This window comes from Cervus canadensis, chromosome 5 (assembly GCF_019320065.1).
Source record: "Cervus canadensis isolate Bull #8, Minnesota chromosome 5, ASM1932006v1, whole genome shotgun sequence".
In the NCBI taxonomy this organism is placed as follows: Eukaryota; Metazoa; Chordata; class Mammalia; order Artiodactyla; family Cervidae; genus Cervus; species Cervus canadensis.
Genome location: NC_057390.1, coordinates 56,496,988 through 56,517,853, shown reverse-complemented (window position 1 = coordinate 56,517,853; position 20,866 = coordinate 56,496,988). Strand labels below are relative to the sequence as shown.

Here is a 20,866-nt window from a genome sequence, read left to right as displayed (position 1 = left end):
TAGCTCAGTGCAGAGTCTAGTCATAGTAAATAAAGATTCAAACAATGCTTTCAATTCTGTATTAGTTCGTGGATTTCATCTAGTATAAATTAGAGTATTTTTTTTTAAAGGAACAATAGAGGAAGAGGTAAACATGATACTTTGTTTACAAAAAGTAATGCCCTTATAAAATCTCCTAACTAACTCAACCATTTAGGGTGGTCAATTGCAGTAAACCTTTTATTTCTTCAAAATGCTGCTTCTGCCAACAAAATTTCATGTTCTCTTCTTCACAGATAGGAACTCCTTTACAGTCCAATTGTAATTCCGTTTGCTCTAGCGTAGGCACAAAATTCAGTGCGACTATTGCATAGTGTTCTGGAAGAAAAAAAGGAAAGTTCATTACAAAAAGGAAAGTTTATTACTCTACTATGAAAAGAATTTATCCATACAGTACCACTATTTGCTTTTCATAGTAGGGGGTAGAATACTTGAAGTGTTTTTGGACTTAAAAGGTGCTAATAACATACCTTCTGGCCAGTTCCTACATCTCCATTTCATGACGATCTTTTTATTTGTTAACTGAAAACAAAGGGGAAATTCCACTGAAAACATCTTTTAAAACTGTACAATACTACAACAGAGAAAAACACCAAAGAAAGCCCCTATGGGAGAAATACAAGAAGTAATCAATGCACATACACTCTCAACTTTGGGTGTATGTGCCAGCACCATTGAGGATTCACTGTCCCTAGTGCCACAACGTACCAGCGGTGACCCCAGACAGAAGTGTGCCAGCCAGCACAGAGCTGCTGTCAAGAGGAAGGCAGCTGACATTTGGCAGCACACATACTAGTGGCAGAGACCAGAAACTTCTAGACCCAAGAGTTGGGAGGAATTGTACTTGCATCTTCTAAAAGTCATAAATAGTGTACAATTACTGTGAAACTAAGGCTTCATCTTCATTATTACTTAGTAAATGTAAATCTTTTATTTGCCCTATAACCAACTTTATAACACGCTCAAGTTTCTGTGAGCTCAGATAAAAACCAAAGCGCTTTTAAAAACAGCATGAATAAAGCATTTTAACTGAAGAGTCTAGCTTACTTTCCTTTAACCTAAGATTACTTACCAGTTCTGTATATTCACCGGAGATGTTTCCATCAAACATTTGGAATTTCCCTCCCTTTTCAGCTTCTAATACAGCAGGAGATTTAGAAAATTTTTGCACCAACTAACCAAGCAAAACATACAATAGGCATGTTATTCTGGCATGTTGCTATGTTTTCAACCTAAATGTATAACATAACAGTTACTGTGGTTGGGTTTGTTTTTAATTGTGAATACACAGCTTTTAAATTACAGCTTCAGTAGATTGTTCCAAATCTCAATGCTGATAAACTCCTCCACCCCAGCTCCCAAACACCCATCTTTTCTGCCCTCAAATCCTTAGGATAGCTTACCCCTCCTTGAGCTATCCTAAAGATTACTAGATCCCTTCAATCAGAAAAACATAGTCATGAAGGAAACCAAAAACCAGCTTCAGTTCTTAGTGGCATATTCTCTCCCAGTGTCAGCATTTCTGATTCCAGATACTGAGATGTTACTTACATCTTTCACAGTGAAGATTCTGTACAGCTGCTCAGTAGCTGTGTCAAAGAGTTCTGTCATGCGCAGGGCCACGGTGGGAATCCTTACACCCAGTGCCACCGGGGAGGAGGCCTGAATCGCAAGAGGTTCCAGGGCATAATTAGCATGACAAGAGATTTTAGAAATGCAGTTCTACCGTCTCAGTAAAGTACCATAATGTCCCAAACACTATCCTTCCACTAAAAAGCCTTTTTAGGCACCACCAATTCTAGTCTATTTTGGAAACAGAGCTTCTTTGCTCTGTTCCACTCCCAGACTGGGGCTTCACAGCCCAAATCCTACTTGGATATGTAACTATGGCCCAGGGGGCATAAAGATAAACAGGTGAAGGACACAGCACTTAAGGCCAAAAGGTGTCAAACTCCCCATCACCATAGTCCAAGAACAAGATCTAAAACCTCCCAATCCTCCAAAAGGGGAGAGATGCTCCTTCCATTGTGGTATGTGAACTTCAAAGTCACTTTTGTGACTTTGTAGTGTAACGAGTACAAAACAGCACTGTCCTGAACTAAATTAAATATTTAACAAAATAGTTTATACAATCCCTTCCATCAAGGATGAAAGTCTCATTTCATCATTTCCCCTCACAATGGCAGAAGATGCAAGGGTGGGTTAACTGGCCCTCCTCAGTATCTTGTATAGTCCTCCATCGTCACAGGCTTTCCAAGCTTTGAAGCCTTCGAGCCTGGTGGGCTACAGCCCATGGGGTCTCACAGAGTAGGACATGACTGAGCTTGCACGCATCCACACACCAAGCACTTCCTTCCCCCCTCCCTACATACATGGTCCACCAGAGGTCACACCTGCAAGGTATTCTCACTCAGTTTCCTTTTAACTGTCAGTTCCTGGGCTGCCATAGCTTTGGTTGGTAAAATCATTCCCAGTGTAAATTCTATAAAGGAAACATGAGAAATGACTTTAATAACACATCTTTTCCCTTCCAGCACAAATAGGCAGAAAACTGAAAACAGTATATAAGAATATAAAGAAACACATTTATAGAAAGAATTCCTATAGCATTTTGAGAATTTCAAGACCATTCTGAGTGTATCTTTACATATAAACTTAATCATTGAGTTCCACAGCAACAAATGCCTTTTATCCTTTTCTTTTTACTGAATGCCTCACTTTTATCTAGTTCTTGATAAAAACAGCATTTTCAAATGCTGTTTTCCAAAAAGCTCCACTTAATACACTTAACTACTAATAGCTTTATGACTGTCACTTACTATCAAAACCAGACACTTGGCTCACTGCTTCACTACCACCAACTCAGAAAGCTTGGTCTCCATTCAAGCCTGTGGCAGCAGCATGTGTGATCTCGTGAGAAAAGTAAACCCCAAACCCATCTATGCCAACACTGAGATACTCAGCAGAGTCCAAGGATGAGGTGCAGACATTCAAGCCCTGCTGGCTATTTTACCTGGCAGGGAGCTTCTCTAATTTAGCAAAGAAGACAATAACCTCAGTTCCACTCAGTGCAGGGATTATCTGAGTAAGTTTCCAACTACACCTGCAATACCTATAGTCACTTTCATTCGCTCATTCAACAAAGATTTATTAAGCATCTACTATATACATCAGGCATTGTGCTAGACGTTGGAGATACAGCAGTAAAACAGGACAGAGTCCTTCCATGCCCTCATGAAGCTTATAGTCTAGCAGGGAAGACAGACATTAGACAGATAATTATAAAAACAGTTGACATAAATAATTATCATTCCAGAAACTATCAACAATTCTGTAGGCAAAATGGTTCATGCTGTTTAAAATACTGATAAGCACTAATTATGGTCTAATTCATGACTAGATCTCAACCTCCAAACTACAGTTTATCATGCAGCATAAAGAGCTGTCTCTGGATCCTGGGACATTGGCCTAAACTGGGAATCCAGACTACAGTGCAGAGCATTATTTGGGTAAATGGAAAAGGGACCCTCTAGTTCACAAGGATGCCTTCTTTACCCGTCTTAAGTGCCTTCAGGTAATCTCCAAGGGCTTCCCTGACCTTGGCGGTGCCTGCAGTTTTCATAAGATCCTTCAGAATATCCCCATCTCCTTTCTTTTTACTCACGTTCACCTACAAATCAGAAAAATACAAACCAAAGAAAAATCTGGTTTGACGTATTCTTACAATACTGGGACAAATGGACGAGGGAACTGTGATGGCAAGGGACAGGAAAGAAGTGAGAGAGAGAGGCGTGACAGGTTTTTTCAAATAGTTTGAGAAGATGTAAGAGTTTTTTATCAAGTGTCTACTGAAACTGGTGGCCAAAACTTGAAGGGACTTCTTAGAATGTGAACCCCTAATCTGCATATATTTTATGTGTATATGTATCATACTGATGACGTAGTCCACAGCATTCAGAGTCTAGAAACGTGCTGTTCAATATGGCAGCCACTTGGCCACCTGTGGCTACTGAGCACCCACTGAGATGCGTTCAAAGTGTAAGATCACACACATACACCAGACTTTAACGACTTAGCACCAAAGGAATATAAAATAATCTCATGAATAACCTTGATACTAATTACATGTTAAAATGGTATTTTTATATTTTGGGTAAAATAAAAAGTATTAAAACTAATTTTATCTGTTTCTTTTAAATATTTCTAAAACAGCTGCTAGAACATTTTAAGTTCTTTATGTGGCTTCCATTATGTATCTATTGAACAGTGCTTGTCTAGAGTCCCAAATTCCATTAATTAGGAAAATCAGGTCCCCACATATCCTGGTCTTGGGCTACATTTTTTTTTTTTTTGGCAAGGGGGAGAGATGGGAAAGAGAGAAAGGGGGGAGAAAAGGAGGGAAGGCCAGGATAGGAGGAGGGAGAGGGAAATGTCAAAATGCTGTTCTGGGGGTGCCTCTGGTATTCTCAGAAAGAAGTGGTACTGGTTTGAAACTCCCTTCATGTCCCTGTGATTCAGTTGAGGTGGGCCTGCTCCCAGGGCCCAGTTCTACATCAGAGAGTTTGCTCTGCAGTACTACCAAGGGCTGAATCGAAAAGACCAATTTAATATCCTGCTAAAACACTTCTGAGCTGATGGATGTGGACAGAGCAAAGTGAAGTCACAGGCCCTGAGTGCACTGACCACACATTTGAAACTACCACTTTTAAGGCAGTTCATAGCCTTTAAGAAAGGCAACTCCTGGTAGTTCGGTGTAACTTACTATCCTGAAGGCCTTCACACTAAATATGTTCACAAATCAAAAAAGACCCTGTCAGACTGTCATCTGGAAAATATAGCTATCATACAAAAGTTTTTGCCCCACAACCAAGCTTTTAGCTTACAAGTGGACACTGATGCAAACCAAGCATGGGAGTTACACAGGCTCTCCCCGCTGACGATGAGAAGAGCCAGTCAAAACCAACACACGTACTAATTTATGTCCAAAAAATGTGATACAACCAAGGGAGATCATGGCGAAAAGCCGAGAATTTTCACTATTAAAGGGAAAGAGTAAAGATGCAGAGAAGGGAGATACAAAATCCCGTTCACCAAGCTGTGCACAATACCTGAGCACTTCCCAGTATATATACAGTTGCATGCATCTGATGACACCTTTGAAAGGTGACGATGAGGCCATGGAGGGTGCAGTCCACGGCTTCCCAGGCATGCCCTTCCTATCACATCACTGCCCACACCTCACCCTGCCTCCCCACAGCGCAGCTTCCTTCTCAGCAAACGAGCCCTTCACTGCTCACCAGAACTGCCACACAGGCACAGGTTTTCAGCTGCCCAATACGTATAGCAGAAACTTGATTTAAAAACAAAGAAAATAAAGAAATTCCATCAGATACCTCACCTCAGTGTCATCTACTTCATTTTCTTCAGACAGGCTGGGTATTTCAATCAACCCCTTGTGCTTCGCACCAGATTCTCTAATGATACCTAAAATGAGCAAAATGTCTTCTTCAATTACAAAGTAACAACTAGTCTATGGAAAACTGCCCTGCCTAACTGAACAGCCCACCCTCCTCATAGGGCGCAGCCTTCCCCCACAAACGCCCATCACATGCATGTCCAAACCAACTCTGCTCTCCTGGCCCACATCAGAGGTTAAGTTCCTAAGAAAGCTGGGTTGGGGGGGGGGGCAATTAAAGTGCAGACAAGGGAATTCCCTGGTGGTCTAGTGGTTAAAAATCGGTGCTTCCACTGCAGGGGGCAAGGGTTTGATCCCTAGTCAGGAAACTAAGATCCCATGGGCCGCATGGCAGGGCCAGAAAATTAAAAAAAGAAGAACAGTGCCATTATTAGGCTTCTTTTTTTTTTTTTTTTTAAAGTGCACATGAAATCAGGGTCCACATGGAAGCATGACAGTGAAGTAAGTAGGTCTGTTAACCAGTGTTTCTTTTTTCATCCCCCAATATTCTTTAACAAGTCAAAGCATGATAAAGGACTATCCTGAAGAAAAGTCACAAAAGGCACAGGAAGGCAAAAAGGGACACTGAGTTCTGATCACAGAAAGAGGGAAAGGAAGGGAGGTGGGGACCTCTGTGTGGAGCCCCCATGCAGCTAGTGTCTTTCAACACCAGGTGTTGACTTCAGTGACATCAAGATGGTGTCACAGGTCATTCTCAACTTCAGCCCCCTCACAAGAAGAGCAACTAGCAACCACACAGGGACAGGACACCACTGAAAATCCCAAACCCAGAGGTGAGGCTGATGCACGCTCTGGACCAGAGACAGAAGAGGACTGCAGTAGAGGGTATGAGGAGTGGTGACACTCTGACCAAACTGCCCCGAGGCCAGCACAGAGCCCCACGGGAGGCCCCCACTGAAGTTTTCCAGCAGCAAAGAGGGCAGGCTCCCCAGCATTGTTGGATGCTTCCTCGGAGGCCAACAGGGGTCTCAACATGTGGGAGCCACAGGGACTCGGGCTTTCAGCAGCCAATGCTCAAACCTGGATGGACCGTGTTCCTGCTTGAGGCAGTATCCGAGCAGAGCTCAGCTGGCAATTCTGCTTGATGTGGGTCCCCATGCAACAGGCCAAGGCCAGCTGGGGAGTCTCACAAAGGTGGGGAAGCAAATTCACAGCTCCACTCAACTGCTGAGTGTGGCTTCCCAGCCGGACCGTCCAAGAAGCCGGACCGTCCAGGAAGCCGGACCGTCCAAGAAGCTGGACCAGAGAACCCGGGCAGCCCTGGAGCCCATCCACACAGCCCCCTTGGGCAGGGAGCCACACCAGCAGTCTTGCCCAACTACAGAGTATAGCCTCCAGCCCTGCGTAGCCAGGGAGCCAGAACAGTGACCCCAAGTGGCCTCGGAGTGGAGCCTACAGCCCTGCCAAATTGCTTAACATAGCTTGGGGCTTGTCCAGACAAGAAGCTCAGCAGCGACCCTACCCAACAGAGAACAGCCTCTAGCCCCTCAACTGCAGGAAACAGGTAGAAGCCTCTCTTGACCAGAGAGCCCAGCTAGGAACTTTGTTCAATAGCGGAGCATACCCAGCGGCCTATGGATGGTGACACCAACCCTGCAGCCCTGCCCAACTTCAAGGCACAATCTGTGTCTCCATCTGATCACAGAACACAATGGAGGTTAAGGCCTACCAAGAACTCTGCCTGAAGTTCTGCCTCAACAAAGTCCAGCCAGGAGCACCACCTGTCAGGGAGCAGAGCCTGAGACCCCACTCAACCAGGAGCAATGGCAGAGCCCAGCTCAGAACCCTGCCCAATCATGGAATCCAACCAGTGGCACCACCCTGCCAAGGAACACAGCCAGTGACTCGGCTGACAGAGGTAACTGCAGAGCTGATGCCCCATGCAACCGTGGAGCACAGCCAGCAACCCGCCTGGTCAAGGAGCCCACTGAGCAGCCCCGCTTGAACGTGGAGTCGGCTGACTCACCCCACCATCAAGGCCAGCCATTGGTAACCCCCCACCCAGACCTCAGAGCACACTCAACTGGAGACCCTGGCAGCAAGTCTTGCCCACCCATGGACATGACGAGCTGACACATCCAATAACCCAAGGTAAAAGGTGATGGATTTTCCCTGCCAAAGCAAACCTGTAAAACATGGAAGAAGAGACCAATGACTTACACATGCAACTACTAATGCGAGGAAACAAGGTTCAAGAAAAAAATCAGGCAAACATGAGACCACCAAAAAACCCAGTAAAGCTCCGTAACTGACCCTAAATAAATGAAGATGCATGAACTGTATGACCTGGAATTCAGCATAAATCTCTTTTTTTTTTTTTTTTTCAGCATAAATCTCTTAAAGAATTCAGCAAACTATAAGAACACACAGACAACTAAACGAAATTAGGAAAACAATGCATGAACAAAACAAGTTCAAAAAAGAAAGAGAAAGCGTTAAAAAAAAAAAAAAAAAGCCCACAAACTGTTGGAGCAAAAGAATACAATGACTCTACTGAAGAATTCAATAGAGAGCTTCCACAGCTAACTCGACCTAGCAGAAGAAAACAATGAGTACACTAGAAGACGGGTTATTCGAAAATGTCCAGTCAAAGAAACAAACAAAAAGAAAGAAAAAGAGTGAAGAAAGAACAGGAGACTCATGTGATACCATCAAATGAAACAACATGCTCATTATGGAAGTTCCAGAAGGAGAAGAGAAAGAAAGGGCCAGAAAGTCTATTTAAAATAATAATGGTTGAAAACTTCCCAAACCTGGGAAGAGAAATGCACATCCAGATTCATAAGGCCGAACAGTCCAAGTAGGCTGAACTCAAAAAAAAAAAAAAAAAAAAATAGGCTACATCAAGACACATAAGAGTTGAACTGTCAGAAGTCAAAAACAAAAAATTGTGAAAGCAGGAGAAAAGTGACTCTTCACAAACAAGCGAGCTTCCATAAGGCTACAGGTGGATTTCATAGCAGGAACTTGACAGGCCAGCATTGGATGATATACTCACAATACTGAAAGAAACAGTATGTCAACCAAGAACACTACACCCAGAAAAGCTGCCTTTCAGAAGTAAAAGAGAGACAAAGATATTCCCAAACAAATAAAAGCTGATGGGGATTCAAAGTCACTAAATCTGCCTTACAAGAGATGCTAAAGAACATTCATCAAGCTGAAATAAAAGGATGCTAATTAGCATGATAAAAACATATGAATGTGTAAAACTCATTGGTAATGGTAAATATACAGTCAAAATCAGATTATCTAAAATTGCAGTGGTAATATGTAGTTGTCTTACAAGTCTGCATTAAAAGTTAAAAAACAAATGTACTTAAATAACCATGAGAATTTAACTATAACTATGAAAACTTATACAATGTAAAAATATGTAAACTGTAACATCAACAACCTAAAATGTGATAGGTGAAAAAGTATTAATTTCTGTATGCTATCAAAATTAAGTTGTTATCAGTTTAAATAGGATGTTATAAATATATTTTATAAACACCCCAGGTTAACCACAAAGGAAAACCACAAAAGATTATGGTAAGAGTCAAAGCACATCACCTCAAAAAAGTATCAAAGGACTATGGAGCTGGCAAGAGAGGTGTAAGTCCTTACCTATCAATAGTTACTTTAAACATAAACAGATTAAATTCCTCAATCAAAAGGCACAGAATGGCTTTTTGGGTTAAAAATCAAGATCCAACAATGTGACAGTCTCTCTATGATAGTCTCTCTACAAGACTCACTTTAGCTTTAAGGATATACATAAACCAAGAGCAGAGGGATGGAAAAAGAAATTTCAAGCAAATGTTAACCAAAAGAAAGTAGGAGTAGCTATACTTATATTAGACAAATGGACTTTCAGCTAAAATGATCAAAAGAAAGAAGGTCATTATATAAAGCTAAAGGTGTCAATTCATCAATGATATAACAATTATATTTAAGCATCTAATAGCACCTAAATAAAGCAATTACTAACAACTTATAAGGAGAAATAAACAGCAATACAATAATCGTTGCGGACATTAATACCCTCCTCTCAACAAGGGATATATATCATCCAGACAGAAAACCAGTAAGGAAACACCAGATCTGAACACTGCAGACCAAATACACCTAACAAATGTATATTGAACAGTCCATCGAACAGCAACAGAATATGCATTTTTCTCAAGCACTCACAGAACATTTTCTACAATAAATCATGTTAGGCCACAAAACTGGTCTGAACAATTTTTTTAAAGATAAATTATAACAAATATCTTTTCCAATCAAAATGATTGAAACTAGAAAATTCACAAGAACATGCAAATTAAAATACTCCTGAACAACTAATGGCTTAAAGAAATCAAAGGCAAAATTTTAATATATCTTGGTACAAATAAAAATGGAAACACAAACACTTATGAGATGCAGCAAAAGCAGTTCTAAGAGGGAAGTTGGTAGCTGTAAACTCGAACAAGAAGAAATAATCTCACATAAAGAGCCTAACTTTACACATCAAGGAACTAGAAGTAAAAAAGTAAAAGTAAAAAAGAAAAAAGTAAGCCCAAAGTCAGCAGAAGAAAATAAATAACAAGCAATCTACAGATTCAATGCAATGCCTGGTAAAATTCCAACTACATTTTTCACAGAAATAGAACAAAAAAATCCTAAAATTTGTAGGGAACTACAAAGACCCCAAATGGCCTAAGGACAAAGCTAATGGCATCACACTTCTTGATTTCAAACTATGTTATAAAGATATAGTAATCAAAACAGTATAGTACTGTCATAGAAACAGGGACATAGATCAACAGAACTATAATAGAGAATAGAATAGACAGAATAAAGAGCCCAAAAATAAGTCCATGCTTATGTGGTCAATTAAGCTAAGACAAAGGAGTCAAGCATATACAGTAAGGAAACGATTGTCTCCTCAGCAAATGTGGAGAAAACTGGCATCATAAGCTAAACAACGATATTGGACCACTACCTCACACCATACACACAGAAAAATTAATCAAAGTGAACTGAAGACTTGAACCTAAGACCTGAAACAAACAAACAAAAAAGTCCTAGAAGAAAACACAGATGATAAGCTCCTGGACACTGGTCTTGGTGATGATTTTGGGACTTAACATCAAAAGCAAAAATAAACAAGGAGGATTAGTCAAACTAAAAGCTTCTGCACAGCAAAGTGAATAAAGTAAACCTAATGAATGGGAGAAAATGTTTGCAAATCATGTAACTGATAAGGGATTAATATCCAAAGAACCTGAAAGACTCAATAACAAAAAACAATCTGGTTAGAAAATCTAAGAGATGTTTTTCCAGAGAAGACATGCATACAAATTCCTCTGGGACAACATTAAATGCACTAATATTCACATTATGCTGGAAGGAGAACAGAGAGAGAAAGGACCTGAGAAAATATTTGAAGAGGTAACACCTGAAAACTTCCCAAACATGGGAAAGGAAATAGTCAACCAAGTCTAGGAAGCACAGAGTCCCAGGCAGGATAAAACCTGAGGAAGACACTGAGACACACAATATTCAAACTGACAAAAATTAAAGACAAAGGTAAAATATTAAAAGCAACAAGGGAAAAATGACAAATAATATATGAGGGAACCCCTGATTTCTCAACAGAAACTCTACAAGCCAGAGGGAATAGCATGATCTATTTAAATTGATGGAAGGGAAGAACTTACAACCAAAAATACTCTACCCAGCAAGACTCTCATTCCACTTTGATGGAGAAATCAAAAGCTTTATAGACAAGTAAAAGTTCAGAGGATTCTGCATTACCAAACCAGCTTTACAACAAATGTTAAAGGAACTTCTCTATGCAGGAAACCCAAGAAAAGGAAAAGACCTACAGAAAATAGAAAGTGAAAGAAAGAAAGAAAGTGAAGTCTCTCAGTCGTGTACGACTCTTAGCGACCCCATGGAGTATAGCCTACTAGGCTCCTCTGTCCATGGAATTTTCCAGGCAAGAGTATTGGAGTGGGTTGCCATTTCCTTCTCCAGGGGAGCTTTCCGACCCAGGGATTGAACCCGGGTCTCCCGCATTGCAGGCAGACACTTTACCATCTGAGTCACCAGGGAAGCCCCAACCCAAAACAATTAATAAAATGGTAATAGGATCATACATATCTATAATTACCTTAAATATAAATAAATCAAATGCACCAACCTAAAGACATAGACTGTCTGGGTGGATGAAAACATGTGCATGTAGCTCGCTTACCACATCATCCTGCTTGACTATGTAATTATTTTACACTGTTAGGTTAATCATGTTCCCATTATGGCTTGCAATTATAATGATCTTTATATTTTGTCTGATTGATTTTGGCCATTGATTGTGAAAACTGATAAACACCTTTACTACTGTGATTTATTTATTTATTTTCACTTTTTCTATTTCATATTCAGTGTTCCCATTCCATTCAGTTTGTTTTCCAATTTCTCCATCTCTTTTTCTATCTTGCTCAAGCCTTTATCAATCACAGTAAAAAAACTTTTGTATACCTATATATAAATAATATGTATATATTTTAGAAAACTTGTAAGAATTTTTGCCTAACTAACAAATTTATGACACTTTGATTCCACTTGTTTGACTTAGTAGGAATAGAATGCTAGATTTCTAATTAAAAACAACAGCTATGCAACAAACAACAAAGGTCTACTGTATAGCACAGGGAACTATAGTCAGTAACATGTAATAACCTATAATGGATAATAATTTCAAAAATAATGTATGTGTATTTATGTATAACTGAATCACCCTGCTATGCATCTGAAACACTGTAAGTCAACTATATATCAACAAAATACACATATTAAGGAAAAAAAGAGGTACAAATGGCCAACAGGTACATGAAATTGTGCTCAACAATGATCATCAGGGAATTATGACTTCACACCTGTTATACTGTCTGTTATTAAAAAGCAGAGAAATAGTAAGTTGGCAAGGACGTGGAGAAAAAGGAACCCTTGTGCACTGTTGGTAGAAATATAACTGGTGTAACTGCTATGGAAAACAGAATGAAGTTTCCTCCAAAAATTAAAAATAGAACTACCATACGATCCAGCAATTTGACTTCTTGGTATATACCCAAAGGAAACAAAAACACTAATCCAAAAAGATTCCTTCACCCCAGTGTTCATTGTAGTATTATTTACAACACTGAAGACATAGAAGAAACCTAAGTGTCCACCAATAGATGCATGGATAAAGAAAATGTAGTGTATACACACAATGGAATATTATTTAGCTATAAAAAAGAAAAATAAATTTTGTCATTTGCAGCAATCTGGACCAAACTTGAAGGCATTAAGTAAAGTAAGTGAAAGAAAAGTAAATACTATTTGATCTCACTTATCAAGTGAGGATCTCACTTAAGTGCAATCTAAAAGAAAACAAAAAAGTCATAGATACAGAGAAGAGATCAGTGATTGCAAGAAACAGGGAGTGGCAGAATGGGTAAAATGGGTGAATGTGGTCAAAAGTACAAATTTCCAGTTACAAAAAATAAGAGAGATGGAATACACAGTATGGGAACTATAATAAGACTATTTTACATATTTGAAAGGCAAATCCTAAAAATTCTCATAAGAAAAAAGAAAAACTTGGAACTGTATGGTGATAAATATTAACTAGACTTATTGTGGTCACCATTTCTTGATGTGTACAAATATAAAGTATTTATAACCCCAATGAATATAATATTATTTGTCAATTATATCTCAATAAAAAAGGGAATAAAGATTAGATCAAAAATAAATGAAACAGAATAAGAAAACAATGGAAAAGATTAATAAAGAGCTGGCTCTTTGAAAAGACAAAAATATTGACAAAACTTTAGCTACACTAACCAAGGGGAGAAAGAGAGGACTCAAATAAAATTAAAAATGAAAGATGAGACATTACAACTGATACCACACAAATACAAAGGATAATAAGAGACCACTGTTAACAATTAAATGCTGTAAAACTGGACAACCTAAAAGAAATGGATAAATTCCTAGAAATATATTTCCTACCAAGCCTGAACCATTCAGGAGTAGAAAGTCTGAACAGACCAATTACAATTAAGAAAACTAAATCAGTAATTAAAAAACACTCCCGACAAAGAAAAGCCCAGGACCAGATGATTTCAATGGAGAATTCTATCAAACATTTAAATAGCTAACATCAATCCTTTTCAAACTCTTCCCCAAAACTGAAGAGTGGAAACATTCTCAGACTCATTTTAAGAGGCTGGTATTACCAGGATACCAAAGTCAGTTAAGGATGCTACAAGAAAAAATTACAGACAAATATCCCTCATAAATAGAGATGCAAAAATTCTCAACAAAATACTGGCAAGTTGAATTCAACAGCATTAAAAGGATCATATACTATTATCAAATGGGATTAATCCCTGAAATGCAAGGATGGTTTAATGCCCAAGTCAAATCATGCATCACATTAAAACAATGAATAATAAAGATCATATGATCATCTCAATCCAAGCAGAAAAAGCTTTTGAGAAAATTCAATGTCTTCTGATAATAAGAACTACCAATAAACTGGGTATAACAGAAACATATCTCTGTTATAATAAAGACAATATAGGTAACAACCCCACAGCTGACATTATACTCATCATATGAAATGTCAGAAGCTTTTCCACTAATATCAGGAACAAGACAAGGGTACCCACTCTCACCACTCCTACTGAATATATTCTAAGTCCTAGACAGAGCAAACAAGCAAGAAAAAGAAATAAAAGCATCCAAATTGGAAAGGAAAAGGTAAGATTACTTCTATTTGTGTAGGACATGATCATATATACAAAAAATCCAAGAGATTGTTAGACTAAATAAATTCAGTAAAGCTTTCAGAATACAAAATCAACATAAAAAATCAGTTGCTTTTCTATGCACTAACTTAATGAACTATCTGAAAAAGAAATAAATATTCCATTTACAATAGCAGCAAAAATGGTATAATACTTAGGAATAAATTTAATCTAGGAGATAAAAGATCTGTAGATGGAAAACTGTAAGACAATGATGAAAGATAACCCATGTTCATGTCTTGAAAGAACACTGTTAAAATGTTCCCACTACACAAAGGCATCTGTACATTCAATGCAATCTCTATCAAGATTCCAGTGGCATTTACAAAATTAGAAAAAAAATCCTAAAATTCACACAGAATCACAAAATACTCTTGATAGTCAAAGCAATCCTGAGAAGGAACAAAGCTGAAGACATCACAATTCCTGATTTCAAAGTTTACTACAAAGCAATAGTGGTAAAACATTATGGTACTGGTGTAAAAAAAGACACATACCAATGGAAAAGAATCAAGAGGCCAGAAATAAACCCTTGCATACATGGTCAACTAATATATGACACGGGAGACAAAACGACTCCATGGCTATAAGCTACTATCCTCAGTAAATGGTGCTGGGAAAACTGAATATTCACATGAAAAGGATGAAAATGAATCCCTCTCTTACACTATACATAAAAATGTACTTGAAATGGATTAAAAACTTAAATGAAAGACCTGAATCCATCAAACTCCTAGGGAAAAATGGAAAAAGCTCCTTGATGTCAGTCTTGCAATGATTTTTGGATATGATACCAAAAGCACAAATAACAAAAGCAAAAATAAACAAGAGGGACTAGTCAGGCTAAAAAGCTTCTGCATGGCAAAACAAAAAACAAAATGAAAAGACAGCCAACAGAATGGGAGAAAATAGTTGTAAACTGTATCTGATAAGAAGTTAATATCTAAGGAACTCATACAACTCAAAAAAAAAAAACCATTAAGATAAGCAAAAGACCTGAATATCTATGCATGTAAAATATTCAAATGCCCAACAGGCATATGAAAAGGTGTCCAATATCGCTAATCATCAGGGAAACAAAAATCCAAACCACAAAGAGATACCGCTGCACCCCTGTTAGAATGGCTACTATCAAAAAGCGATAACAAGTGCTGATGAGAATGTGGAGAAGAGAGACCCCTCATGCACTACTGGTGGGAAAGTAAACTGGTGCAGCCAACTATGGGAAACAGTAGGGGTTCCTCAAAAAATTAAAAATAGAATTACCATATGATGTAGCAATTCCACTTATGGATATATAGCCAAAGAAAATGGAATCACTATCTCAAAGAGATATCTTCACCACAATGTACAAAACGGCATTATTTATGGTAGTCAAAACATGGAAACCTAAGTGTCCATCCATGGATGAATGAATACAAAGAACAAGACATATTTACACAATGGAATATTATTCAGCCACAAAAAAGAAGGGAAATCTTGCCATTTGTGACAACATGGATGGACCTTCAGGGCATCATGCTAAGTGAAATAAGTCAGAGAAAACCAAATACTGTATGATCTCATTTATATGTGTAATCTAGACAAACTAAACTCATAGAAAGAGTAGACTGGTGTTTGCAAGGTGGGGGAGGGAAGGGCGGTGAAGGTGGTCAAAAGATACAAAGTGTACAAACTTCAGCTTATTTGATGAGTAAGTTCTGAGGACGGTAATGTACAGCATGGTGAGCAGTACAGTCTTATTCACTTGAAAAGTGCTAAGAGAGCCGATCTTAAAGGTTCTCATCATACACACAAAGAAAACGACAACTCTATGAGGTGATGGATGTTTTAACTAACCTTACTGTAGAATCACTGTGCAATATATGCATATAGTAAATCATCACACTTTTCACTCATACAATGTTATAAATCAGCTATATCTCAATAAAGCTGAAAAAAGCTAAATTTAATATAACTAAAGTTCAGTTAAAAAAAAAAAGCAAGACCAGAGTACTGCCTCCTCCTCAGCGGGGCCCACTAGCCACCTCTAGGACTCACTACTAGAAAAGAAAGCACATGGGGTCAGGAAAGCACTGGTGTGCCTGCCCTCTGGCTCCTGCCAGGGACTTATCCTGCAAAGGAGTGGTTGCTGCTTTGAGCTAAGGGAGATGGAAGCGACACAAGATCAAAAGCTTCCTTGGGGCTCTCAGAGCCCTGTCTTGGGGAGCTGGAATGTATAAGGAACCAGACCCTGCTATGATCCAGCCAGCAGGAGCAACTGATAGGCAACCTCCAGCCAGAATCTTCCAAGGCAGGAGTGGGGCTGTTTTTGATGCTCACTAAACACCTCCCTGGGCTCTGGCCTGGCTCAAGTCAGCAAGACAGGTCACTAGGACAGAGGCCCAAGGCCACTAACTGGGCAGCTCTCAGGAATGGAGATGACTCGAGCTGAGGTCCGAACTTTAACACAGCACAATCCTCCAGAACCAAATCTTACCCTTGCTCCTCGTTTTTTCAACAAGGATTTACTGAATATAGGCTGTCTACCCAGCAAGGAGCTAGGTACCATGGGAGAAATGCATTCATTCAACAAATACACAACCTTTCAGGCAGTAATCTGTAAGCAAAACTAATCAGTCCCTGACCCAAAGACCCAAAGAGTGAAAACAACCAAAATGTCTATCAACCGATGAACAGATAATCAAAATGTGCTACATCTATACAACAGAACATCAGTCAACCATGAAAAAGAAGGAAATGTGCTGTAAGACAGATGAACCTTGACAATATTATGCCAAATAAAAGTCACAAAAGACCAAAAACTGTGCAATAACATTCATAAGAAATATCCAGAATAGGCAAATCTGTGGAGACAGAACATAGATCAGTGGTTGCCAAGGACTGGGCGAGTGACAGGAGAGACGAAAATGCTCTATAACTGACTGGAGTGACGGCTGCGTATTCTGTGAATACACTGAAAACCAGAGAATTGTATACTTTAGACAGGTGAACTGTGTGGTATGTGATTATATCTCAATAAAGATGTTACTTTAAAAAGTCTCTGCCCCAATGCATGGGGACAAAAGGGGGATCCAGAACAATAATAATATAACTGCATGTAGTGTGCCAAGGATAACTGCTTTCAGGAGAAACAAAGCAGAGAAGGGAAACAGTCCAAGAAAAGGATCTGATATTTTTTATAGAATGGAGACAGGTGACATTTTTATAGAATGTACTCAGGATGCAAACCTGAAGGAGCCAAAGGAGCCAGCATGCAACAATCCAGGGGAAGAGTGGTCCAGGCGGCAGCTCCAGGAAATACTAAGGTTCACAAGTGCCTGACCGACTGAGTCCTGCTGAGAACAACCAACCAATTCAATGGACGTGAGTTTGAGCAAATGAGATGGTGAAGGGCAGGGAAGCCTGGCTTGCTGAAGTTCACAGGGTCGCAAAGAGTTGGACACAACTGAGTGACTGAACAAGAAGAAGCTCCGAATGCCCCACTCCCATAGCAGGTGGGGCAAGAACTCCACATGTACTACGTGTGTCTGCAACCACAAACACCGATTTAGGGGCCCAAGCAGGAGTTCTAAAAATATCTGTTGGACTTCTCTGGTGGTCCAGAGGATAAGAATCCACCTGCCAGTGAAGGGGACACAGGTTCAATCCCTGGTACAGTAAGAATCCACATGCAGCTGAACCACTAAGCCTGTGAACCACGACTACTGAGCCCACGTGCTGCAACTACTGAAACCCATGTGCCTAAGGCCTGTGCCAGGCAAAAAGAGAAGCCACCACAGTGAGAAGCCGGTGCACCACAACGAAGAGTAGCCCTGGCTTGCGGCAACTAGAAAAAGCCCACGCACAGGAACAAAGACTCAGTGCAACCAAAAATAAAAATATCTGTTGAATGAATGACTAATGAGTCAACCGTATCTGCTGAATGAATGACTAATGGAGTCAACCAACTCTGCTCCACCAACACTGCACTCTCCCCTACCAGTACCTGGAGGCCCCTGTTACCTTTCCAGCCCAGCTTGATGTTCCACTCATAGAAGAAAATCAGCTTTCCTTTGCGGCTGCTGCAGGAAGCCTCGCCTTCCACCTGCTTCAGCTCACTGATCTCGCAGCGGCCAGCCTCATTCTCCACGGTGATACCCACCAGGAGTTCACGAAGCCTCCCCTTGGACCAGCTGGTGGCATCCCGCTCTGTCCTGCCAGGACCAGAAGGGCAGAGCTGTGAATGAACGCCCTTGCTGGTATCCACACGCTCATCCCCGGCCCAGTCCAGATCTGCCCAATTCCTCTCAACCATGTGGGAGACCTGCCACCCACAAACTTACAAGCACATTTCTCAGACCAGTTTTCTACCAAACATCTTCTAATTCTCATCAGTGCTTTAAGACATGTTGGGAGGCATGGCTTATTTGGGAGAAAGGAGGTCTAGAAATTTCACCTGTTGGAAATGGAGGGGCAAAGCATGGGCCACATGAAAAAGTAGTTATAACTGAGAGAATTTTCATCATAATAAGACAAATTATTAAGTGTTTTCACACGTATATTATCTCACACAATCTTCCCAAATAATGTCCCCATTTTAGGGGAGTGAAAAGAAGCTGAGATAAGTCTACTAAGTGTTCATGGTGGCAAGGCTGGGAAAGAAGAGGTCAGCCCTTCCCATCCTCAGGCCAGGACGTCCCCCCCACCCCCCGACCCTTCCGGGACAGGATGCCCTCACAGGCTAAAGCCTTGCTCTGCCCTGGACCTGCCTCAGCATCGCCTTGATGGTCCCGAGGTAGCATAGCCCTAGCCTTCAGAGAAAAGGAGCACAGAACATCACTTCCTGAAAGCTCAGGCGGAAGGGGGAGGGGGGCAGAAATTGGCCCATACTCTATAGATGAGATTGAGAAAGGATGAGTAACTAGTTCCAACTTCTAGAAGGCAGACTCACTAGAGACCCATCAAGTTTGATGTGGAGTTCAGATCCAAATTCCTGTTCTTCCCACTACAGACGTGAAACACACACACCAAACTTTCCAGCTTCATTTTAATTCTCCCCAAGACTTCAAGGGTCTGGGGCGGAGGGCCACGGAGGGTAGCTCCTGAGGTCACGGACAGCCAAAGCTGAAGAGATAAGTCAGGAATGACTGCTACTCCTGGGGCCCAACCCAACTTTCAAAGAGCAAAGTCAAGTCCCAGAGCCAGTGTGGGTAAGACCCCAGGTCTCCAGGCTCCAAGGGCTCCCCAAGCCCCGAGGCTAAAGACAAGCATCTGCACCTGTGCAGCCCCACAACCCTCCCCGCTCCTCCCGCCCGGGGCTCGCCGCGGCCAGGGGAGCGCCCTGAGACCCGCGGCCGCCCCGCCACCGGGAACCGGGCGCTCGCTGAGGGCCCCTCCCGTCCCTCCCGGCGGCTTGCGAGCGAGGAGGCCCGCCCGGAAGCCGCGGCCCCGGCCCCGCCCGGCCGCACCAGTGCCAGTTGTTCACGTTGGTCCCGTCCTCCCGCTCCTCCACGATCCAGCGCGGGTCCCCCTGTCCCCACTTGGCCATGTCAGCGGGGCGGCGCGGCCTCGGCGGAGAACAAGGAACGGCCGCGGCGGCGGTGCGGCTCCGTCGCCGACGTTTCCGGCCGGCGAACCCAGGAGCACAGCGTTCGCGGCGCCCAGAAAGTGCCAGAAATCCCCGCCCTCTGCGCCAGCCTGCCCCGCCCGCCCCGCTGCGGAGCGCCCGGGGAGAGCGAGCCGGGCCCGAGCCGAGGGGCGGGGGCGCGGGCAGGGGCCCGAGCGGCGGCGGGCGTGTGGGCCCAGGAGGCCGGCGCGCGGGAGGGGACCGGGCCGGAGGTGGATTCGGCCGGGGAGGGGAGAGGTCACGGCCTGGGAGACCCGGCTGGGGGGCGGCGGCGGCTGCGGGTGGGAGAGAGGTCCGAGCCGCGGCGCTGCGGAGAGGCGACCCAAGAGGCCGGGGCTGGGCCCTGGAGGCCGGGTGGGGTCTGCGGAGGCTCTGGGCTCCGCCGCGGGACTTGCGAGTGCAGTGGCTGGGAAGGGGGAACCTCCGCCGCCTCCGGAAGGCCGGACGCCTCTCCACGACTCACTATTATTACCGCAGTGATTGCCTCCAGTGTTGGCAGAGGGGGGCGCTGAGTGAGGGGCGCCTGAGAGCAGCACCCGGCTGCAGGCGGGAACCGCCCGCGCTGACGGCCTTCGGTCCTGCCGGGGTCACTGCCCGAGCACTTGTTGGCTGTACGACCGACTTGCCGAGGTCGGAGCGCGCCGTCTCTACACCACAGCTCTGTTGTGTGGAAAGTTCTCAGGGGTTGGTGCCCTCTGGCTCTCCCCTGGACGCCACCTCTCACGCCTTTCCAACACTTGTCCAAGTAGCACGGGCCACCAAGGTCCTAGTTACTTCAGGAATGTTTACATTTTATTCATGTCATGATCCTTTGGAGATGACGAAAGAAGGAGATTGCAAGAGTGTATTATTGCAGCTTGATGCAATTTTACAGAAATTAATGATTCCTGTAAGGAATTTCCACTTTCCAGCAAA

At 42.1% G+C, this 20,866-nt stretch overlaps 1 protein-coding gene across 2 annotated transcripts; it reads right to left on the bottom strand.

Moving 5' to 3' along the window:
• Nucleotides 1–45: 45 nt before the first annotated feature.
• On the bottom strand, nt 46–20,007 carry LOC122441808 (activator of 90 kDa heat shock protein ATPase homolog 2). Of its 2 annotated transcripts, none has more exons than XM_043468845.1 (9): nt 19,794–20,007; nt 18,349–18,539; nt 5,438–5,523; nt 3,595–3,709; nt 2,433–2,521; nt 1,591–1,701; nt 1,112–1,213; nt 510–561; nt 46–357 (listed from the first exon to the last, which is right to left on the bottom strand). In XM_043468845.1, exons 1-9 carry the CDS (start codon nt 19,871–19,873, stop codon nt 185–187), a joined length of 999 nt encoding a protein of 332 aa, XP_043324780.1. In that variant the 5' UTR covers nt 19,874–20,007; the 3' UTR covers nt 46–184. The 2 variants fall into 2 exon arrangements, with proteins under 2 accessions (XP_043324780.1, XP_043324781.1); XM_043468846.1 differs by lacking the exon at nt 19,794–20,007 and adding an exon at nt 18,669–19,267.
• Nucleotides 20,008–20,866: the final 859 nt, after the last annotated feature.

What these genes read in the sequence shown, in the direction of transcription:
- LOC122441808 (XM_043468845.1), bottom strand. Translation starts at nt 19,873, where the DNA reads ATGGCCAAGTGGGGACAGGGGGACCCGCGCTGGATCGTGGAGGAGCGG. An exon ending in CCTGAAGGCACTTAAGACGG is followed by an intron (nt 2,522 to 3,594) that starts GTAAAGAAGGCA and finishes TTTCCTTTATAG; the next exon opens with AATTTACACTGGGAATGATT. An exon ending in ATGTAGGAACTGGCCAGAAG is followed by an intron (nt 358 to 509) that starts GTATGTTATTAG and finishes TTTTTCTTCCAG; the next exon opens with AACACTATGCAATAGTCGCA.